Raw genomic sequence first — 18,758 nt, forward strand, 5'->3', positions numbered from 1 at the left:
GAGCTGTCAAGGAGAGCTTCTGTGACTTGTATGCCTGGAAGAAGGGGCTTCAGCCCCGACCGGTGCCCTGCACCCAACTCCAGGGGGACAGGTGGCTTCTTCCATGCTGGGAGGCCCTGGCCCCACTTTTCTGGAAGACTGCATGCCCTTGATGGCAGGAATGGTGCCTGAGTCTGCACGACTCAACTCCCCAAGGAGAGTGACTTGCCTCCCAAATGGTCAGCCTGGCCCCGGCCCAGGGAGGAGGGAGACCTTCCCTCCCTGAGGAGCTGGAGGCACAGTGGGGCATGCGGGATGACTCTGGTGGGCAGACAGGAGAGCCCAGAGATGGAAATATGTCAGGAGCGTGCAGAGCTCAGCAGGGAGGCCAGCCTGAGGTGGGCAAGCTTGCATTAAGAGGCCAGGGGCCCCAGCCCTTCACAGGCTCCCCAGGAGAATCAGCAGCAGGAGGAAGGTGTGAGAGCCGGGCTTGTGAACGGGTGCCTGAGAGGTCATGCTGTCCAGGCCTGAGGGTGCTTCCTGAGGAGGAGCCATGGTGGGATCGGGCGGGGGGCTCTCCCTCTTCTTCTGGCTGATCAGTTGGTGAAGTAGGAGAGCCTGGTGAAGACGCTGGGGCCGACAGGCGAGCGGCAGTCCAGGCTCCAGCTGGACAGCCCCATCAGGAACCAGGTGCCATTTAACGGGCAGATGAGGGGACCCCCGGAGTCTCCCTGAGGACATGGGTGGTGGAGACCAAGACAGGGAGGGACACGCATTGTTCGGGCACAGGAGGGGACCTTGTGCTTCTCCAGGATGGAGTGTGGGAAGCACGGTGTGCGGCAGGCGTCTGCACCGTCTGAGTGAGTGGCGCTCATCTGTCACCTGAGCAGTGTTAAAAGCCCAGATCCAGGAGGGGCCTCCTGGATGAAAATCTCGAGGACGGGGCCCTGGAGTCCCACCCACAGAGCTCCCAAGGAAACCCCGGGCCGAACCTCCAAGCTGTCAGTCACAGACCCGCAAGAATAAGCAGGGGACTCCAGGCCCTGCCCTCCCGGCCCCGGTGGGGAGAAGGCACTGCCTGTGGTCCCCAGAGTGGCCGGATGCCTTGGCTGGAATCCCCGGTCTAGCACTGCATCCCACCAGAATTTTTGTTATTATTTTTTTTTTTTAACTTTTAAAAAAAATTGAAATGGAGCTGGGAGTCTTGCCACGTTACAGCTGATCTTGAACTCCTGGTGTAAGTGATCCTCCCGCCTCGGCCTCCCAGGTGCTGGCTTCAGTCTAGTTCCGAATCCAGGTGTCCCTGACTTATTAAGGTCTCTAGTGTTCCCTCCATTTCTTGGTTAGGCTTTTTAGAAAATGGCAGGCTGTGGGGAAAAGAGGTGCTGCCCGTGCCCAGCCTGAGGGTAGGGGGAGTGCCAGGGGATCCCAGGAGAGCACAGGAGATTGCGAGTGTGGCAGGGCCCCCAAACAGGGAAGTCCCTGACATCATGGGTGGACCACCCCCATCCCTTAGGCCAAAAAACACCCTCCTGTTGTCTGTGCAATCAACAAGACCGAGCCCCTTCTGCATGCAGACAGCGCTGAGGGGGCCCCGGGGGCCACTCCACATGAACAGACATCGCAGGCGCAGTGTGTGGACTGGGACAGGCAGGGGCAGGGCAGCCTGGAAGAACTCCGGAAGGGCTGCTCTAATCCGAGAGCTTCTCTGAGCAGGGCCTCACTGTGCCAGCCCACGGCCTCATCAGTGGGCAGGGAACCCATGGGACTTGGTGCAGATTCTGTCTGGTGGGATGTTTCTGGCCTGAGCCCCATCACAATACAACGGCAGGAGAAGGGATGGCAGAGGCTGGCGGGAAATGGTCAGCAGACAGGACTTGCCATATCTGACCCTTTCTCTCTAAGGAAATGGAGCAAGGCAAAAGAAGCAGGCCCAGGGTGCACAGTGGGCTCTCGGTGTCAGGAGGCTGAGGAGGTCCCTCCAAGGAGGAGAGCAGAGAGCAGGAGGGGCCGCCCTCAGTGTTTGATGGCAGATGCTGCACCAATGCCTGCCTGCACGGCTGTGGCACAGACAGAGCCCAGGAAGCAAGAGAGGGCCCAGGCAGACACTCTGGGGTGGGCCCTGCTGGGACGGGTGGGGTGGGAGGAGGTTGTGGGGAGCAGGGAGGGTGCCTGTAGGGCATTTTGTGATGGGAGTCATTGAAGAATGTTTCTGCACCGTGGGGTGACCAAGGAGAGAGAGAAAAAAAAGAGGGAGGCGCAAGAGAGGGAGAGGAGGCCGGGCGCAGTGGCTCACGCCTGTAATCCCAGCACTTGAGGAGGCCGAGGTGGGCGGATCACGTGAAGTCAGGAGTTTGAGACCAGCCTGGCCAACATGGCCAAAACCCACCTCTACTAAAAATACAAAAATTAGCCGGGTGTGGTGGCGCATGCCTGTAGTCCCAGTTACTTGGGAAGCTGAGGCAGGAGAATCACTTGAACCCGGGAGGCGGAAGTTGCGGTGAGCTGAGATTGTGCAACTGCACTCTAGCCTGCGTGACATGGGTGACAGAGTGAGACCCTGTCTCAAAAAAAAAAAAAAAAAAAAAGAGAGGGAGAGGATCCTGCAGGGGCCTCCCGGGGTCTACAGCTCCTGAGGAGGGCCGGGCGTCTCCAAGCTTGACTGTAGCTGTGACCCCTCGCGATGGGCTATACACCTCCTCCCTGGGCCTCAGCTCCCCCACCACAAAAAGGAAAGATTGCACATAGTGGGGGAGACATCCACAGCACATGAACATGTCCAGTAGTGGGTCACAACCACGATAAAGAGCCCCTATCATTCAGAACGAGAGGCAGACAGTCCCATACTTGGCAAAAACCTTGCATGGACGCTTTACAAAATAGGCAACAAACATATGACAAAGGGCTCATCTTCACTTGTCACCAGAGAAATGCACGTTAAAAACCGCACACAGTGGTTCATGTGAAAACGGCAGACAGTGTGAAGGACCGGCAGCACCAGGGTGCAACCTGAGCTTTGCTGGGAGTGCAAATTGGTACGACCGGGTTGCAGAGTTTCCCAGAAGGTCGATGAGAGACGAACACGTGCACATCTCACGGGAAGGCAATTCCACTGCCGGGGTGACCGCCAACCAGGGTGGGAACCTATGAGCTCTAAAATGTGTGCACACACCAGGAGGTTCACAGCAATTCTATCTGCAACAGCCTCAAATGGAAACCACCCAAATGCCACCCACAGTAGAATGGATAAGAAAAACCGCAGTGCCTTTGCACAGTGGAATAGCGTACGACAGCGAGAAGGAACAATATAGACTGCACGCCAGATGGATGCATCACACGGACACAACACAGACGGAGGGACCAGGCCAAAGCTCGCTTGCACACCGTACGGTTTCACTCAGCTAAAACTCCCCACACAAAGCCATCATGCTTTAGAAAGCAGGCAGGGTTATCCTGGGGGAGTTAGTGTCAGGAATGGGGCATGGATGGAACCCGCGGGCGCCGGGTTCATGAGAGGTCAGTCTCTGAAAATCCCTTCACAGGACACTTGCACCGATGCCCTTTCCTGTGTATGGTATGATTCAACAATGCTTTTTTTTTTTTTTTTTGAGACAGAGTCTTGCCCTGTCACCCAGGCTGGAGTGCAGTAGCATGATCTGGACTAAGTGAAACCTCTATCTCCCGGATTCAAGCGATTCTCCTGCCTCAGCCTCCCGAGTAGCTGGGACTATAGGCACGCACCACCACACCCGCCTAATTTTTGTATTTTTAGTAGAGATGGGTTTCACCATGTTGGTTAGGCTGGTCTCAAACTCCTGACCTCAGGTGATCCACCTGCCTCGGCCTCCCAAAGTGCTGGGATTACAGGTGTGAGCCACAGCACCTGGCCAACAGCGCTTCTTGAAAGATGCAAAGAAAACGGATGGACCAATGTTTTTTGGGGGTGTCTGTCCTGGATCTGACATCTCAGGCTTGGCTGGGCTTGGGAAGAATTCAGGACGGGGGCAGCGTCCAGAGAAGACCCTGTGGCAGAGGCCCAGGGCAGCACAGGGCAGAGAGACTGAGCCCACTCACTCGGCAAATGGCCTTTCCCGTTATGAGGTCCCCAGCGCTCAGCACGTCCTCGTGGGTGCTGTAGTCACTGCTGCTTGGCTGGCCGGGGTGCTGGGGCTGGAAGAAGGATGCACAGACACCATTTTCCATGATGCTGACCTCTGCCTCCTGAAGCTGGAAGGGCTCAGGCAGCAAGACTGTGGGAGGAGGTGGCAGATGTGGGCCACGGCCGCAGCCAGAGGGAAGCCCTCCCTCCCCAGTCTGCTCACCCAGAAGAAGGGGAACCCAGAGGGAGTCCAGTGCGCCTGCAAGGGAGCGGGCGTGGGGTGACGGGCGAGGCGCAGTCACTGCGGGGCCCAGAGCGGGGGCCTTCCTAGCTAGGATGTGGTATTGGAAGTGTTGTCCCAAGCACACTGGGACACAATAGAAGGGTCGTATGGGTCAAAAACAAGCCCTCTGGCTGCTGTGAGGCAGAGCTGGAGGCAGGGAGGTGGCAGCTGGAGTGCCAGCCTGGCTGGTGGCATACCTAGCAGGTGCCGGGTGGGCTTGAGCAGTGTGAAAAATCAGACACGGCCCTGCCTCCAGGAGCAACTGGCCTGGGGACACTTAGCCTCTGTTTCCAGATGTCACTCTCGGATCTGGCCTGGGGTCCCCATGTGGGAGCAGCCTGATGACAGGGGCCCAGCCCTGCACGATGCCTGCCCTGTGTGGCCCGCATGTGTCCTTGGGGGCTGCTGGTGTGTGGAGAGAGAAGGATGACTAGAAGCCACATCTTCCGTCAAGGTCAGCGGCTCTCTGCTCGGTGGCGCCTCCAACCGGTGACTTCCCCAGGCCCCAGCTCCTCCCCTCCCACCTGTCCGGCAGACTCTTCTCTGCCTTGATTCTCAGAGAATGACAGTCCCAGGAGGCTGTCTTTGGAGGGCTGGCTGCTCTCGTGACTAGGGACATGTGACTGGCATTCAGTGGCCAGGGGCAGGGAGGCCAGCTCTGGCCCGCTCATGCAAGAAAGTCCTGTCCCGAATGCCTCCTCTGAGATATTCTGCCAGCTCATGACCCCACAAATAATGCCAACTTGCCATTCTACTTTTTTGCACTCATCATTTTATTTTCCTAAATCAAAAGCATTCACTCTTTTGCAAGAGTGTTTGCCTAACATTTCTTCCCTCTCAGTCTACAAATATACAAACATATGACAAACACAGGGGGTGAGCAGCGAGGCTTACACTCACAGAGGTAAGAGTTCTCAAGCCCTGACGACACGCCTGCTCTTACTTCCCAGTGAGGCCCGGCACCTCCCACAGCCGGAAGCTCCAGGGGAGCTTAGTGAGGCCCTGAAGGCCCTTGGAGTCAGGGTGGAGTCAGCAGCATTCAGAACCAGGGAGTACTGACTGGCTCAAAGGGCCCAAGTGCCTGCCTCCAAAAGTGGGAGATGCTCAGGCCACCTGACCCAGGTCAGGGGGAATGGTGACACGCAGGAGGACTGGCAGAGCCCCGAAGCGGCCTCCCGCACCTTCCCCCGCATTGCCTGCCCTGCACTGCTCGCCATCCTCGGTGACCATTCCCCAGCCAGATACCCAGCAGGAGCTGGAAGGGGCCGACGCCATGGTTGGTTCCGGAAGGCAGGCGGGGAGGATGCGGGAGCTGAATTCCGCAGGACGGTGCAGCTGCAGCAGGGTGATGTCACTCCCCATGCGGTGCGACTGGTTACAGTCAGCGTGCAGCAGGATCTCATTCACTGTCATCTGCTGGCTGTGCTTCGTGGGATGACTTAGCTGGTTGTACCCAAGCAGGATCCGGTAATCAGATGGGTTCCTGGACCTGTCGTCGGGAGGCTGCTCTGAGTGCTGGGCCGGCACCCTTACCCCGGCTGCCCGCCTGGCAGGCACCCAGACCCCACCATCATTCCTGGGGGTTCTCTCTCCTCCCTTCCTCGTATTAGATAGCCCTGCTCTTGACATGGGCTTGAGGGCCTACAGCCTTGGGACACTTGACCTTGGAAGATTCCTGATGGCTTTCCCAGCATGCCCCAGACTCAAAGAGTAGAGAATCTTAGTGCAGAAAACACTGGGGGTGCATTATACTTCACCCCTTCATTTCAGAAGAGAGGAGACTTGGCTCATTCCTCGCTCTGACCAGAACCCTCCCGCGGCCCCACGGCCTACAGCGGCTCTCAAAGACCCTATTTCCCCGGCCAGCATGGTCCACCCCCTTCTCCCCAGACCTCACACACCACCTTCTCCCAAGGACAGGAACTGAGCAGGTATTTGTGGAGCGCTGGGAGGAGTTCATGGAACTGAACTTCTTGTTTCCAGAAAACTAGTGACTTTCCAACCCACTGGTCCTGCCTGTGCGGCCCTCCTCCCTCCACACACCTGCATCCACCTCCCCCAAGGCCTTACCTGCTCCGAGCCCCTGTCTGGCCAGGGTCTACCACGGTCCTTGACTGGTGCCTCACTGTCCTGACCGGATGAGAAGTCTCAGGGTGGGGCGCGCATCTCTACGTCCTGCACAATGGCCTCACTTGAGGCCTGGCACCTGTGGGAGAATGAGTGGGACCTGAGCAGGATGCTACAGCCAGCTACGTCCAAAGCTCTGGCTTCCTGGCTCAGAATTTCACATCCTTCCTCACTCCCTTTGGGCACACAGCGAGCCCAGGAAGCATCGGAGGAGTCACTCAGTCTCCTGACCCTCTGCCTCTCACCTGCTGGACAGAGGCCATCTGTTTCATCCCTCACTCTGGTCTCTGAGGACGGTGGCACAAAGTTCTACAGAAGTGACAAAAAGCCCCTGGTGGCTGGACATACTGAGTCACAGGACCCTTCTGGGGAAGAATGTGCCAGCATATGTGGGTAGCCAGGACCTAGCGGAGCCTCTGGCAGCTGTTCCCTGGACAGCCTGCGGGCTGGAAGGGCCAGACACCCCACCATGCGTGCCCGGCCCTGGGAAGCCCTGGGACTGTCACTCTGTCGTATCACCTGAAGCGTGGGCCAAGCATGTGGCCTGGGACACTGCATACCCACTACCATTTACACAAGAAAAGTCAAGGCCCACTGAGATCATGTGGACGGACTAGAGCTGGGCAAGATGCAGAAAGCTGAGCTCGTCCGGATTTTGGTTCCTAAAGTTTACAGGAGACGGGAGTGGGCTGGAGGTGCTTCCCTTCAGAACCAAAGTCTGTTTTCCTGTATGTATTGATAATCCCAACTAGAGTGAATTAATTTTTATTTTATTTTATTTTTGAGACAAGGTCTGGCTCTGTGGCCCAGGCTGGAGTGCAGTGGCAGAATCACAGCTCACTGCAGCCTTGACCTCCCTGGACTCAGGGGATCCTCCTGCCTCAGCTTCCTCAGTAGCAGGGACCACAGGCAGGCCCCAGCGTACCTGGCTAACTTTTGTATTTTCAGTAGAGGTGGGGTTTTGCCATGTTGCCCAGGCTGGTCTTGAACTCTTGGGCTTAAGCAATCCACCCGCCTTGGCTTCCCAAAGTGCTGGGATTGCAGGTGTGAGCCACTGTGACAAGCCTTAACTATTTATTTATTACTTACTTATTTTCAGACAGGGTCACTCTGTCACCCAGGCTGGAGTGCAGTGGTGCCATCACAGCTCACTACAGCTTTGACCTCCCAGGCTCAAGTGATCCTCCTCCAGGAGAATCTTCTCTGCCTTGATTCTTAGACAATGACAGTCCCAGGAGGCTGTCTTTGGAGGGCCGGCTGCTCTCATGAATAGGGACATGTGACTGGCATTCAGTGGCCAGGGGCAAGGAGGCCAGCTCTGGCCCGCTCATGCAAGAAAGTCCTGTCCCGAATGCCTCCTCTGAGATATTCTGCCAGCTCATGACCCCACAAATAATGCCAACTTGCCATTCTACTTTTTTGCACTCACCATTATATTTTCCTAAATCAAAATCATTCACTCTTACGCCGGGCGCGGTGGCTCACGTCTGTAATCCCAGCACTTTGGGAGGCCGAGGCGGGTGGATCACGAGGTCAAGGGATCGAGACCATCCTGGTCAACAAGGTGAAAACCCATCTCTACTAAAAATGCAAAAATTAGCTGGGCATGGTGGCGCGTGCCTGTAATCCCAGCTACTCAGGAGGCTGAGGCAGGAGAATTGCCTGAACCCAGGAGGCGGAGGTTGCGGTGAGCCGAGATCGCGCCATTGCACTTCAGCCTGGGTAACAAGAGCGAAACTCCGTCTCAAAAAAAAAAAAAAAGAAAAAGAAAACAAAACAAAACTGCACCACCCAAGTCAGTGGATAAATAAAAGTCACTCTGCCGAGGGGAGCGGGGCGATAGAGATGCTAGTGTATGTAGGAGGAGCAGGAGGAAGGCCAGTTGTATGCCAGGAAGAAGGACCAAACGCCATCATCACCCTTGCCAGCGCCCCCAGGTGCATACAATCGTTACATTTATCCTTCCCAGAATTGACTGGGCACCTCTCTGAGCCAGCAGCCACCATGTGAAGTGGAACTGGGGCATGGAGCCAGAGACCCAGCCCTGCAAGGAGCTGAGCTCACTGTGGTAGAGGAGGTCGGCCAGCAACTGAACGAGAGGAGGGGGGATTAGTGGGGGGCTATGGGAGCTATCAGAATTCGTTTATCTTTAGCAGTATATATTATTTATTTATTTTTTAAATTCTGGTTTAACCAAGAGATGCAGCAACACTCCAATACCCTTTGATATGGATTGGAAATCTAATTGTAAAGATGTCAATATGCTCAAGATCTCTCAGCTCTCCAGGAGCATTCCAGAAATGCATCATATCTCTGACATTCCTGATCAATCTAGAACCTGGCTTTGGAGGAGCACTCCTCTTCCCTACCCCTGATCCATCTCAACGACACCTCCCTCTGCTTCTGGGACTCCTCCAGCCCATCGTCTACCTGGATGTACACTCTATCCTTGCCGATGCTGAGTTTAGTCTTGTTGCTCTGCAGTGTAAGTTGCTTCTCTACATCTTCCTGTCACAGCCAAGGTGGCCCATGTGAAGTGCCACGGCATAGCCCTGGCCTCTACTGAAGCTGAGTCTTTGGCCTGAGATTTCCTCCTCATCCTCCCCCCGACCCTCCATCTAAATCCGCTGGTCTTAAAGACAAGCTATTTTTTAATCCGGTCTGACATTTACCTCTCTGTGCAACAGGCACTGGGGTTACCCTGGTGGGCAGAACAGACATAGCTCCTGTGTATAAGAGAAATAAAGGGCAATATATGAGTACAGGCATACCTTAGTGCATACAAGGATGTACCATAATAACTGATGATGGTGGCCACACTAAACAACAGATTTTCCATGTAGGTGAAACAGCCTTCTACTGAAAGAAGATGCTGCCAGCCTAGCCAGCATGGAGAAATACCTTCTCTACTAAAATACAAGAAAACAGCTGGGTGTGCTGGTGCATGCCTATTGTCCTGGCTACTAGGGAGGCTGAGGTGGGAGAATCACCTGAGCCTGGGAAGTCAAGGCTCCAGTGAGCTGTGATTGCAGCACTGCATTCCAGCCTGTGTGACGAGAGTGAGACTCTGTCTCAAAAACAAAAACAAAACAAATCAAAACAACCAATCAAACAACAACCCCCCAGAAAAAAGGAAAGAAAAAAGATGCCACCATCCAGGACTTTCATAGCTAGAGAGAAGTCAGTGTCTGGCTTCAAAGCTTCAAAACAACAGGCTGACTCTCTTTTTAGGAGTTGATGCAACTGGAGACTTTAAGTTAAAGCAATGTTTGTTCGCCATTCTGAAAATCGAGGGCCCTTAAGAATTATGCTGAATCTACTCTGCCTGTGCTCTATCAATGCAACAACAAAGCCTGGGTGACAGCGCATCTGTTTAGAGCGGTTTGCTGAATACTTTAAGCCCACTGTTGAGACCTACTGCTCAGGAAACAAAATTCCTTTCAAAATATTACTGCTCATTGACAAGGCACACAAGAGCTCTGGTGGAGACGTACAAGGAGGCTAACGTTTTTGTGCTTGCTAACACAACATTCATTTTTTTAGCCCATGGACCAAGAAGTAATTTCAACTTTTGTCTTATTATTTAAGAAATACATTTCATAAGGCTATAGACAGTGATTGCTTTGATGGATCTGGGCAAAGTAAATCAAAAGTCTTCTGGAAAGAATTTACGATTTTAAATGCCAATAAGAACATTCATTATTCGTGGTAGAAGGTCAAAATATCAACAGTAACAGGTAATGGAAGAAGTCGTTTTCAACCCCGATGGATAACTTTGAGAGGTTCAAGATTTCAGTGGGGGAAGTAAGTGCAGATGTGGTGGAAGTAGCAGAAGAACTGGCATTAGAAATGGAGTCTGAAGATGTGACTGAATTGTTGCAATTTCACGATAAAACTGTAAGAGATGAGGAGTAGCTTCTCATGAACGAGCAAAGAAAGTGGTTTAATAAGATGGAATACACTCCTGGTGAAAATATTGAAATATTACATCCATTTCATTGACAAAGCAGCAGTAGAGCTTGAGAGGATTGACTCCGGTTTTGGAAGACGTTCTATTCACCGTAGATAAGATGCTATCAAACAGCATTGCATGCCATGGGGAAATCTTTCCTGAAAGGAAGTCAATCGTGCAGCAAATCTCTTTATTTTCAGAAGTTGCCCCTGTCACCCCAGCCTTCAGCAATCCCCACCCTAGTCAGTCGGCCGTCAGCAACATCGAAGCAAGGCTCTCCACCAGCAAAAAGATAATCTGCTGAAGCCTCAGATGATAGCATTTTTTAGCAATAAAGTATTTGAAATTAGGACATATACATTGGGTTTTTTAGACATAGGGCTATTGCACACTTATTAGACTACATTAAAGTGTAAACGTAACTTTTATATGCACCGAGAAACTAAAAAAAATCGTGTGACTTGCTTTCCTGTGATATGCACTTTATGGAGCTGCTATGGAACCAACCCTACGCTATCTCTGAGGTATGCGTGTATAAAGCAGGGAACTGAGGTTCATTCTGAGGATCAGAAGACATTTTCCAGAAGAGTCATTCAGACTGGGATCTGGCTGAGCAGAAGTGAAATGTCTCAAAAGGGTAGCAATGTCCGCAGATAACAAAGGTTGTGCATTCTTTAAGGAGTAGAAGGGAGACGGGAGCTGGAGCGCAGAGGATTGATGTGGAAGGGACAAGGGACAGTGATAGAGTGTGGATGTTGTGATTCTGAATGTCGAAGGTGGGGCCTGGTGGGAGGTATTTGGATCACAGGGGCAGATCCCATGACTCGGCGCCGTCCTTTTGGTGATAAGTGAGTTCTCGGTTAGTTTATGTGAGGACCTCCCTGCACACCTTGCTTCCACACTTGCCGTGAGACACGCCTTCTCCCCCTTTGCTTTCCACCATGATTGAAGGCGTCCCGAGGCCCTCACCAAAAGCAGACGCTGGCACCACGCTTCCTGTACACCCTGCAGAGCCATGAGCAAAAATGAAACGATTTTCTTTATAACTTACCCAGCCTCAGGTATTTCTTCATGGGAATGCAAGAATGGTCTAATACAGATGGGCTGCAATAGGGTTTGTGCATTAAGACCAAGATGTTCTGTTTTATCTTAAGAGTGATGAGAAATCAGTGAGTTTTATTTAACACGGGATAATCACCATCACAAGATGATATGATGGTGAAGGGGAGGAGGATGGTGGTGATGATGATAGTGATGGCAGCGATGGATGGCGCTGACGGAGGTAGGGACGGTAATGGTGGTAATAACAACGGCGGCGGTGATGATATGGCTGCTATGGTGTGAAGGCGTTTCTCAACGTTCACGTGTTGGAAACTTAATCCCTAATGCAACAGTGTTGAAAGGTAGGACCGTTAAGAGGTGATTAAGTAATGGGGGCTCTGACTTCATGAATGAATTAATGGTGTTATAATGGAAGTGGAAGTGGTTAGTTATCTTGGGAGGGGGTTCTTGATAAAAGGATGAGTTTGGCCTCCTCCTCTTCTCTTTCTCACATGTGCTGTCTTGCCCTTCCACCTTCCATCATGGTATGACAAGCAAGAAGGCCCTCACAAGACTCTGGCGACTTGATCTTGAACTTCACAGCCTGAAGAACTGTAAGAAATAAATCTCTGTTTTTTATAAATTACCCAGTCTCAAGTATTCTGTCATAGTGGCATTAAACAGACGATGACAACGGTGATGGTGGTGACGAAGACACAAGGGTGAAGGTGATGGTGACAGTGATGAAGACGTACAGGTCATGAAGATGTGTTCACTGATACTGACGGAGATGATGATGATGATGAAGAGCCCAATACCAATGCCAGCCAGGAAGACAGAGGTAGAAAGATCATTCAGGAAACAGATGGAGTGAGGATGGAAATAACACAGGATTTGGAGTGAGACATGCCTATTCTCTGCCACTTATTTGCTAGGTGGCCTTGGGAAAATTAATTGGCCTCATATACACATCAATTTCCTGATCCTCAGCAGGGTTCAGGAAGATGACAGGAAATGTAAAATGGCACCCAGAATTTGCCACGTCAGTTCTCTGTGCATTACCTCTGCCACGCATGCATGTACCCAGGTGCAATGATGAGGGCCCAGGGGTGGAGATTTTGTCTCCTGCAGCCAGGTCAGGTGACATGACCAGCTGCTGAGGGACATTGTATTGCTGCCAGGAGACCAGCAGCCCCTGTTTAGATCATCCTTTCCAACCTGGTAGTCCTGGCTGCCAGCTGCCTTTGGGAGCTCCTGTGTGATGGGGGCCCAGCTAGGAGTCTCAGTCATCTCTGCCAGTGCCCACTGCCCACACTCTGACCCCTCGAGCGTCAACCTGGCACCACGGTGAGTAACTCCTGCTGCCATCACTGGGGGACACAGCAACAGGGTCTGCAAGTCTCAGGAAAGATGGCTTCTTAGTAACACTGAACTCTCTCAAAAGGTGGCACTTAACCTCCCTGGGCTTCAGTTTCCCACAGATAGTATGTCATTTCTGTGAGATGTGCCCAGTGCCTATACAGAAGGGGCTGCACGACAAGGCCGTGGGTGGTCACTATCACCATACCTGAGAAGTTAGCAGGAGGACCCAGGAGCATGTCCGTTCTGCGGTTTGAACATGTTTGCATTAGTCACGCCTGCAGCCTCAGTTTACCTCCGGCTTCCTAGAGGGCAGGGACACTGCAGCATCTTCAGGCTCTTGAAGTGCCACGGATGGCTGAGATTCGACTCTCAAAGTTACGTGCAGATTCAGCAGCCTGTGCTACACACGCACCCTGCGTCTGCACCCACGGCCAGCAGGCCTGTCCTGACCCATGATTACAGGAACGGGGCAGAGCAGTCAAAGGCTGTGGGGTCCTAACCAGGGCTGGGTGACCCCACCTCTGGGGTTGATTACAGTACAGAAGCTAAGGGCGGTTCTGAGAAAGCTCGTCTTCCCTTCAGGAGAAACCGCGACGCCGATGCCGTGAGACGGACCCCGCCGCCCGGTCCCGGCCTGCACTCCGTAGGGCGCTCTCTGCGTTTTCCCAGGAGGGCAGCCTAGATAGGGGGCCTCGGCAGGTGAGAGCAAACTGATGTTCCCATGGGGCAGCGTCCTCGCGGTGCTCTGAGATTGTTTTATGGGCTGTTTGAGTCCTAAGATGATTCTCAGCAGGAGGCAGGTTCAGTATCCTTCCCTCCCTCCCTTCCTTCCTTCCTTCCTTCCTTTCTTTTCTTTTCTTTCTTTCTTTCTTTTCGCGGCTCTTACACCGCGGGAGTTAGCGCTTTCCGCAGGAAGTCGTTTCTTGCCACCGGCCATAAGAACGAGTTCGCTCACAGCTACGTTTTTACCCAGGGCTTGTCGTTTAAGGAGTTTCCCTCCCCCGGGGAATCTGCGTTCTAAGACGCCGAAGGCCGGCGAGGGTCGTTCTGCTGGGCCGGACAGCACAGAGGGCCTCGGCTTGGCCCAAAGCCCCGCAGCGCACAGGCCGTGACCGGCGAAGAAGGGCCGCGCTCCCTCTCCCGGCGGGGACCGATCAAAGCGCAAGGGGGCCGGGGCGGCCGGGGCAGGCAGGCGGGGTCCGCCCTGCGGCATCGCGGTTTCTCTGGAAGAGGAGATGGGCTTTCTCAGAACCACCGTAGCTTCTGCACCGCAATCGGCCGTGAGGGCGCAGGCGCTGCTGTAACAGACCCTCAGCGGAGAACCCGGTTCCGGGCTGCGGCGGGCGTGGTCCCCGGGCTGAGATGGGCGTGGTCCGGGGCTGTGGTGGGCGTGGCCCCGGCCTGCAGCGGGTGTGGTCCCCGGGGTGAGATGGGCGTGGTCCCCGGGCTGAGATGGGCGTGGTCCCCGGGCTGAGATGGGCGTGGTCCAGGCCTGCGGAGGGCGTGGTCCGGGGCGGTTCTGGGCGTGGTCCCTGCGCTGCTGTGGACGTGGTCTCGGGCTGTGACTAACATGGTCCCCGGGCAGCAGTGGATATGGTCTCACCCCCAGCATCTGATATTTCTGCCTCTCTCTGACCCTAAAAATATCCTGCCTGTTCCCACGCGGCTCCTGCCTTCTGGAGCAGTCGGCCAGGCCGGCGGCGGGTGTTGGGCAGGGCTCTCCGGCTGCCAGCAGCCAAGCGCAGCCGGTTCTGCAGCGATGGCAGGGGATCTGTGGGCAGAGGGACCAAGCCTCGGAGGATGCCGTAAGCGGGAGACCTAACACTGACTCAGCACCTACCTCGGGCCATGCACTGTGCTGAGTCCTTCACCTCTGGGCTTCCGCGACATTTCCGTGAGGTCAGTGTGGCTGGCACTCGTGTTTCACAGATAAGGAAATTGGAGCAAAGCTTCTCAAGGCCACGCAGCCAGCACCTCGAGAGTGGGGGGATCCGCTTGAACTGGATCCCCGAACACCACCAGCCGCCCTGGCCGCTGGCTCTGCGTGAGCTCACCCCACCATCTACACCCCCGACACGCCGTGCCTGGGGAGCTTGCCTTCTGCTCCTCCCCACTAGCTCCTATGAGGCCTCTCTGCCTCCCAGGCCTTCTCCTCCCCAGAGGAAGGGACGTTTCCGTTACAAAGCGACCCTACAAGTCAGCTGATGTTTTAGGGGCACGGAACACTCTCACGTGGAGCCCCGGGTGGGAGGGGTGTAGGAGACACATTCACATGCATGCACAGGGTCACGCTGAGCTGGAGACCACACCCAGGGCTCTGTGAGGCCCCTCCAGCCCGGTCCAACTTACTGAGCCTCTAGCTCGACAGAGGTCAGACCACGTTTACAGCCCAGCGATCCTAGTTCCAGACAGCTGCTCCTTCCTTTCTGGCAGGGCCGCCCTGAATATAATCCAGTGTGATGAGCATCCGCTGCACACTCCCTGTGAGCCAAGCAGACAGGTTTGAGGGCCATTGAAATGGGGGATGCTTCTGGAGAGGTCAGGGACTGCGAAATGGTGGCAGTGGGATGATCTGTTATGTCTGCCCACACACATGCAGCCCCACAGTTGCAGAGATGCGAATGTCGGAAGCCAGGTGTGAGTTGGAATTCACTTTTTTTTAAAATCTTTATTAAGCAGTCATTCCTAAGGCCTGCCAGAGGCTGGCATCTCTACAGAGGAGTGGCACCGTCAGGACCCCTGTGGATCAGACCAACACTCTGGGCAGGTGCAGAACCAATAACCTGTGACACAGACAGCCATTCCTACCAGGAAGCATGGGGGATGAGCTGGCACCTTGCCCTGCGGGCACTACAGCCTGGCCAGCCCTGGTCCAACTCATCAGCAAGACACCCTGCATGCCCCACGCAGCCAGCAACACCTCCTTGGGCCTGGGGGACCTCGGGGTGCCCAGCTCCATGCTGCACTGGCTCTTCCTTCCCTCGAGCCTGCTGGCTGCAGCCACACTGGCTGTGAGCCCCCTGCTGCTGGTGACCATCCTGCGGAACCGACGGCTGCGGCAGGAGCCCCACTACCTGCTGCTGGCCAACATCCTGCTCTCAGACCTGGCCTACGTTCTCCTCCACCTGCTCCTCTCCTCCAGCAGCCTGGGTGGCTGGGAGCTGGGCCGTATGGCCTGTGGGATTCTCACTGACGCCGTCTTCGCCGCCTGCACCAGCACCATCCTGTCCTTCACGGCCACTGTGCTGCACACCTACTTGGCAGTCACTCATCCTCTGCACTACCTCTCCTTCATGTGCCGTGGGGCTGCCTGGAAGTCCGTGGCCCTCATCTGGCTGGTGTCCTGCTGTTTCCCCTCATTCCTTCTTTGGCTCAGTAAGTGGCAGGATGACCGGCTGGAGGAGCAAGGAGCCTCATGCGTTCTGCCGCTGAGCATGGGCACCCAGCAGGGAGGTGGCCCCTTGGTCGTTGTTACCTACACCTCCATTCTGTGTGTTCTCTTCCTCTGCACGGCTCTCATTGCCTACTGCTTCTGGAGGATCTATGCAGAGGCCAAGACCTCAGGTATCTGGGGGCAGGGCTATTCCCGGGCCAGGGGCACCCTGCTGATCCACTCAGTGCTGATCACGCTGTACGTGAGCACAGGGGTGGTGTTCTCCCTGGACATGGTGCTGACCAGGTACCACCACATTGGCGCCGGGACTCACACGTGGCTCCTGGCGACCAACAGTGAGGTGCTCATGATGCTTCCCCGTGCCATGCTCCCATACCTGTACATGCTCCGCTACCGGCAGCTGCTGGGCATGGTCCGGGGCCACTTTCCACCCAGGAGGCACCAGGCCATCTTTACCATTTCCTAGAGTTCTTGAGTCCACAGTCTGGCGAGCTGAGGTTAAAAATCATGTGTTGAATGCAGCAGCGGCCAATTATGGCTAACTTCTTAGAACAGCAAAATATAATTGTGGAATTGGGCCTTTTCAGAGAACCTTGACTGATGGTTTTCACCATTCTGACAGTTTTTTCTGTTGTTGTAGTTGTTGTTTCTTTGGGTTTTTTTTGAGACACTCTGTCACTAGGCTGCAGTGCAGTGGTGTGATCTCAGCTGACTGCAAACTTCGCCTCCCGGGTTCAAACAATTCTGCCTCAGTCTCCTGAGTAGCTGGGGCTACAGATGCATGCTGCCACACCTGGCTAATTTTTTTGTATTTTTAGTACAGACAAGCTTTCACTATGTTGGCCAGGATGGTCTTGATTTCCTGACCTCATGATTTGTCCGCCTCGGCCTCCCAAAGTGCTGGGATTACAGGCATGAGCCACTGCACCTGGCCCATTTTGACCGTTTTTAAGTAGAGAAAGCTCTCTTATCATGACACTGAAATCCTACTTGGAAATGGAAGCAAGGAAAGGCAATCAAGCAGGCTCTGGTCTGAGCGAAGCCTTGATCTACGTCCCTCCGATGGCCACTGTGGATGCATCTTGCTGACCAACACACAGAAGCCAAAATGTTGCTGACAGCTGGAACCAGGGAGGTGAACGTGCAGAGCTGCTGAGTCCTGGGACCGTGAGCTCTATTTGGGCAGCTACTCGGGATGCGGGAGGGAGGAGAGGAAGCCAAGGGTCCACAACAGTGGAGAGCGTCATGGAGGTATCACCATGAAGCTGGAGTGCTCAAGGGTTGCACTCTCAGAATAAAGGTGAACGATAACCTAACCTCACAGAAGGGAGCACAGCAAGGGAATTTGCCTGCCTTGACCTTGGTGCCGTGTAGAAGAAGAAGAAAATTCCTCGAGAATTGTTAAGTAGAAGCCACTCTTCAGACGGTTTTAGAGTTAGGCTTCGAATTATGTTAGTGGTCATAAGACCTCAGTCTGTGGTTGGTATGGTTCTCCCGGACGACCTGAGCTTCCACTGAGGCTGCAGGGAATTTCCAGAGTCAAAGAACCTCAAATAATGGAGTTGCACATGGTCAAATATCACAAAACCACACAGGGAGATAAGGCGCCATGGATGAGAGCAGGAAGACAGCTCATCATACGCCAGACCCTTGAGTTACCAACACTGGGCTAATATAAAAATGTTCAAGATGTTTTAAGACATTAACAATGACATGGAAATATGAGCAGGCATAATACTTTTTTTAAATAACCAAGAAAGTTTGGAAAATATCTAAAGAGAACTTCTTGAAGTAAAAATTAGAATTGTGAGGTGAATTTAATATGGATTGAACAGCTTGTTAGACATGACTGGAGAGAGACTTTGCAAATTGTGAGGCAGATCTAGATCAATTACCAAAAATGCAGCCAGAGGGACAAAGAGACAATCATATAAAAGAGGGATTAAAAGACATTGAGGTTGGAATGGAAAGACTAACACATCTAATTTGGGAATATAATACAGAAAACGTAGGAGGGGAAATATCTGAAGAGATAATAGCTGATAATTTTTCAGAATTGTTGAAAGATATCAAATCTCAGATCCGAGAAACCTAACCAATTACAAATTAGATAAGCGACCCACATCAAACCACATCGTGTGAAAATGCAGACAGCGAAGCACAAAGATGAGCTATTTAAAGACAAAGGAATAGCAATTAAACTCACAGCTGACTTCTCAAAAAACAATGGAAGAAACCAGCCTGACCGATATGGTGAAACCCCATCTGTACTAAAAACACTAAAAAAAAAAAAAAATTAGTCAGGAGTGGTGGCACACGCCTGTCAGCTGCTCAGGAGGCTGAGGCAGGAGAATCGCTTGAATCCAGGAGGCGGAGGTTGCAGTGAGCCAAGATCACACCACTGCACTCCAGCTTGGGTGACAGAGTGAGACTCTATCTCAAAACCAACCAAACAAAACCAACGGAAGCCTGGGCGATTGGAATAATGTTGCCAAGGTACTGAGAAAAGAACTGTCTTCCT

General features: G+C 53.5%; 3 protein-coding genes across 4 annotated transcripts in view; 1 reads left to right on the forward strand and 2 right to left on the reverse strand.

Moving 5' to 3' along the window:
* Window positions 1–417: 417 nt before the first annotated feature.
* On the reverse strand, window positions 418–4,182 carry LOC105704786 (serine protease 40). Its single transcript, XM_021671089.2, is given in 3 exon segments — window positions 418–578; window positions 581–710; window positions 4,054–4,182. Coding segments are annotated over 3 exon segments (420 nt in total).
* A 939-nt stretch (window positions 4,183–5,121) lies between these two features.
* LOC110568332 (serine protease 40-like) overlaps window positions 5,122–18,758 on the reverse strand; it is a 45,572-nt gene continuing 31,935 nt past the window's right edge. The window contains exons 3-4 of one of the 2 annotated variants that reach the window (XM_064382881.1): window positions 9,161–9,214; window positions 5,122–5,850 (exon numbers count right to left, since the gene is read on the reverse strand). In XM_064382881.1, coding sequence (XP_064238951.1) covers window positions 5,466–5,850; window positions 9,161–9,214 — 439 coding nt within the window. In that variant the 3' untranslated portion in view covers window positions 5,122–5,465. The remainder of the gene's footprint in view (window positions 5,851–9,160; window positions 9,215–18,758) is intronic. The other variant, XM_064382882.1, reaches the window with a different exon arrangement.
* GPR148 (G protein-coupled receptor 148) lies at window positions 15,578–16,957 on the forward strand. The gene has a single exon (XM_012434246.2). The coding sequence runs from the start codon at window positions 15,660–15,662 to the stop codon at window positions 16,701–16,703; it is 1,044 nt and encodes a 347-aa protein (XP_012289669.2). The 5' UTR covers window positions 15,578–15,659; the 3' UTR covers window positions 16,704–16,957.

Source organism: Aotus nancymaae, unplaced genomic scaffold (assembly GCF_030222135.1).
Source record: "Aotus nancymaae isolate 86718 unplaced genomic scaffold, 86718_ANA_hifiasm-v0.15.2.pri h1tg000029l, whole genome shotgun sequence".
In the NCBI taxonomy this organism is placed as follows: Eukaryota; Metazoa; Chordata; class Mammalia; order Primates; family Aotidae; genus Aotus; species Aotus nancymaae.

Excerpts from the sequence above, each read along its gene's own strand:
- GPR148 (XM_012434246.2), top strand. The coding sequence starts at position 15,660 with ATGGGGGATGAGCTGGCACCTTGCCCTGCGGGCACTACAGCCTGGCCA.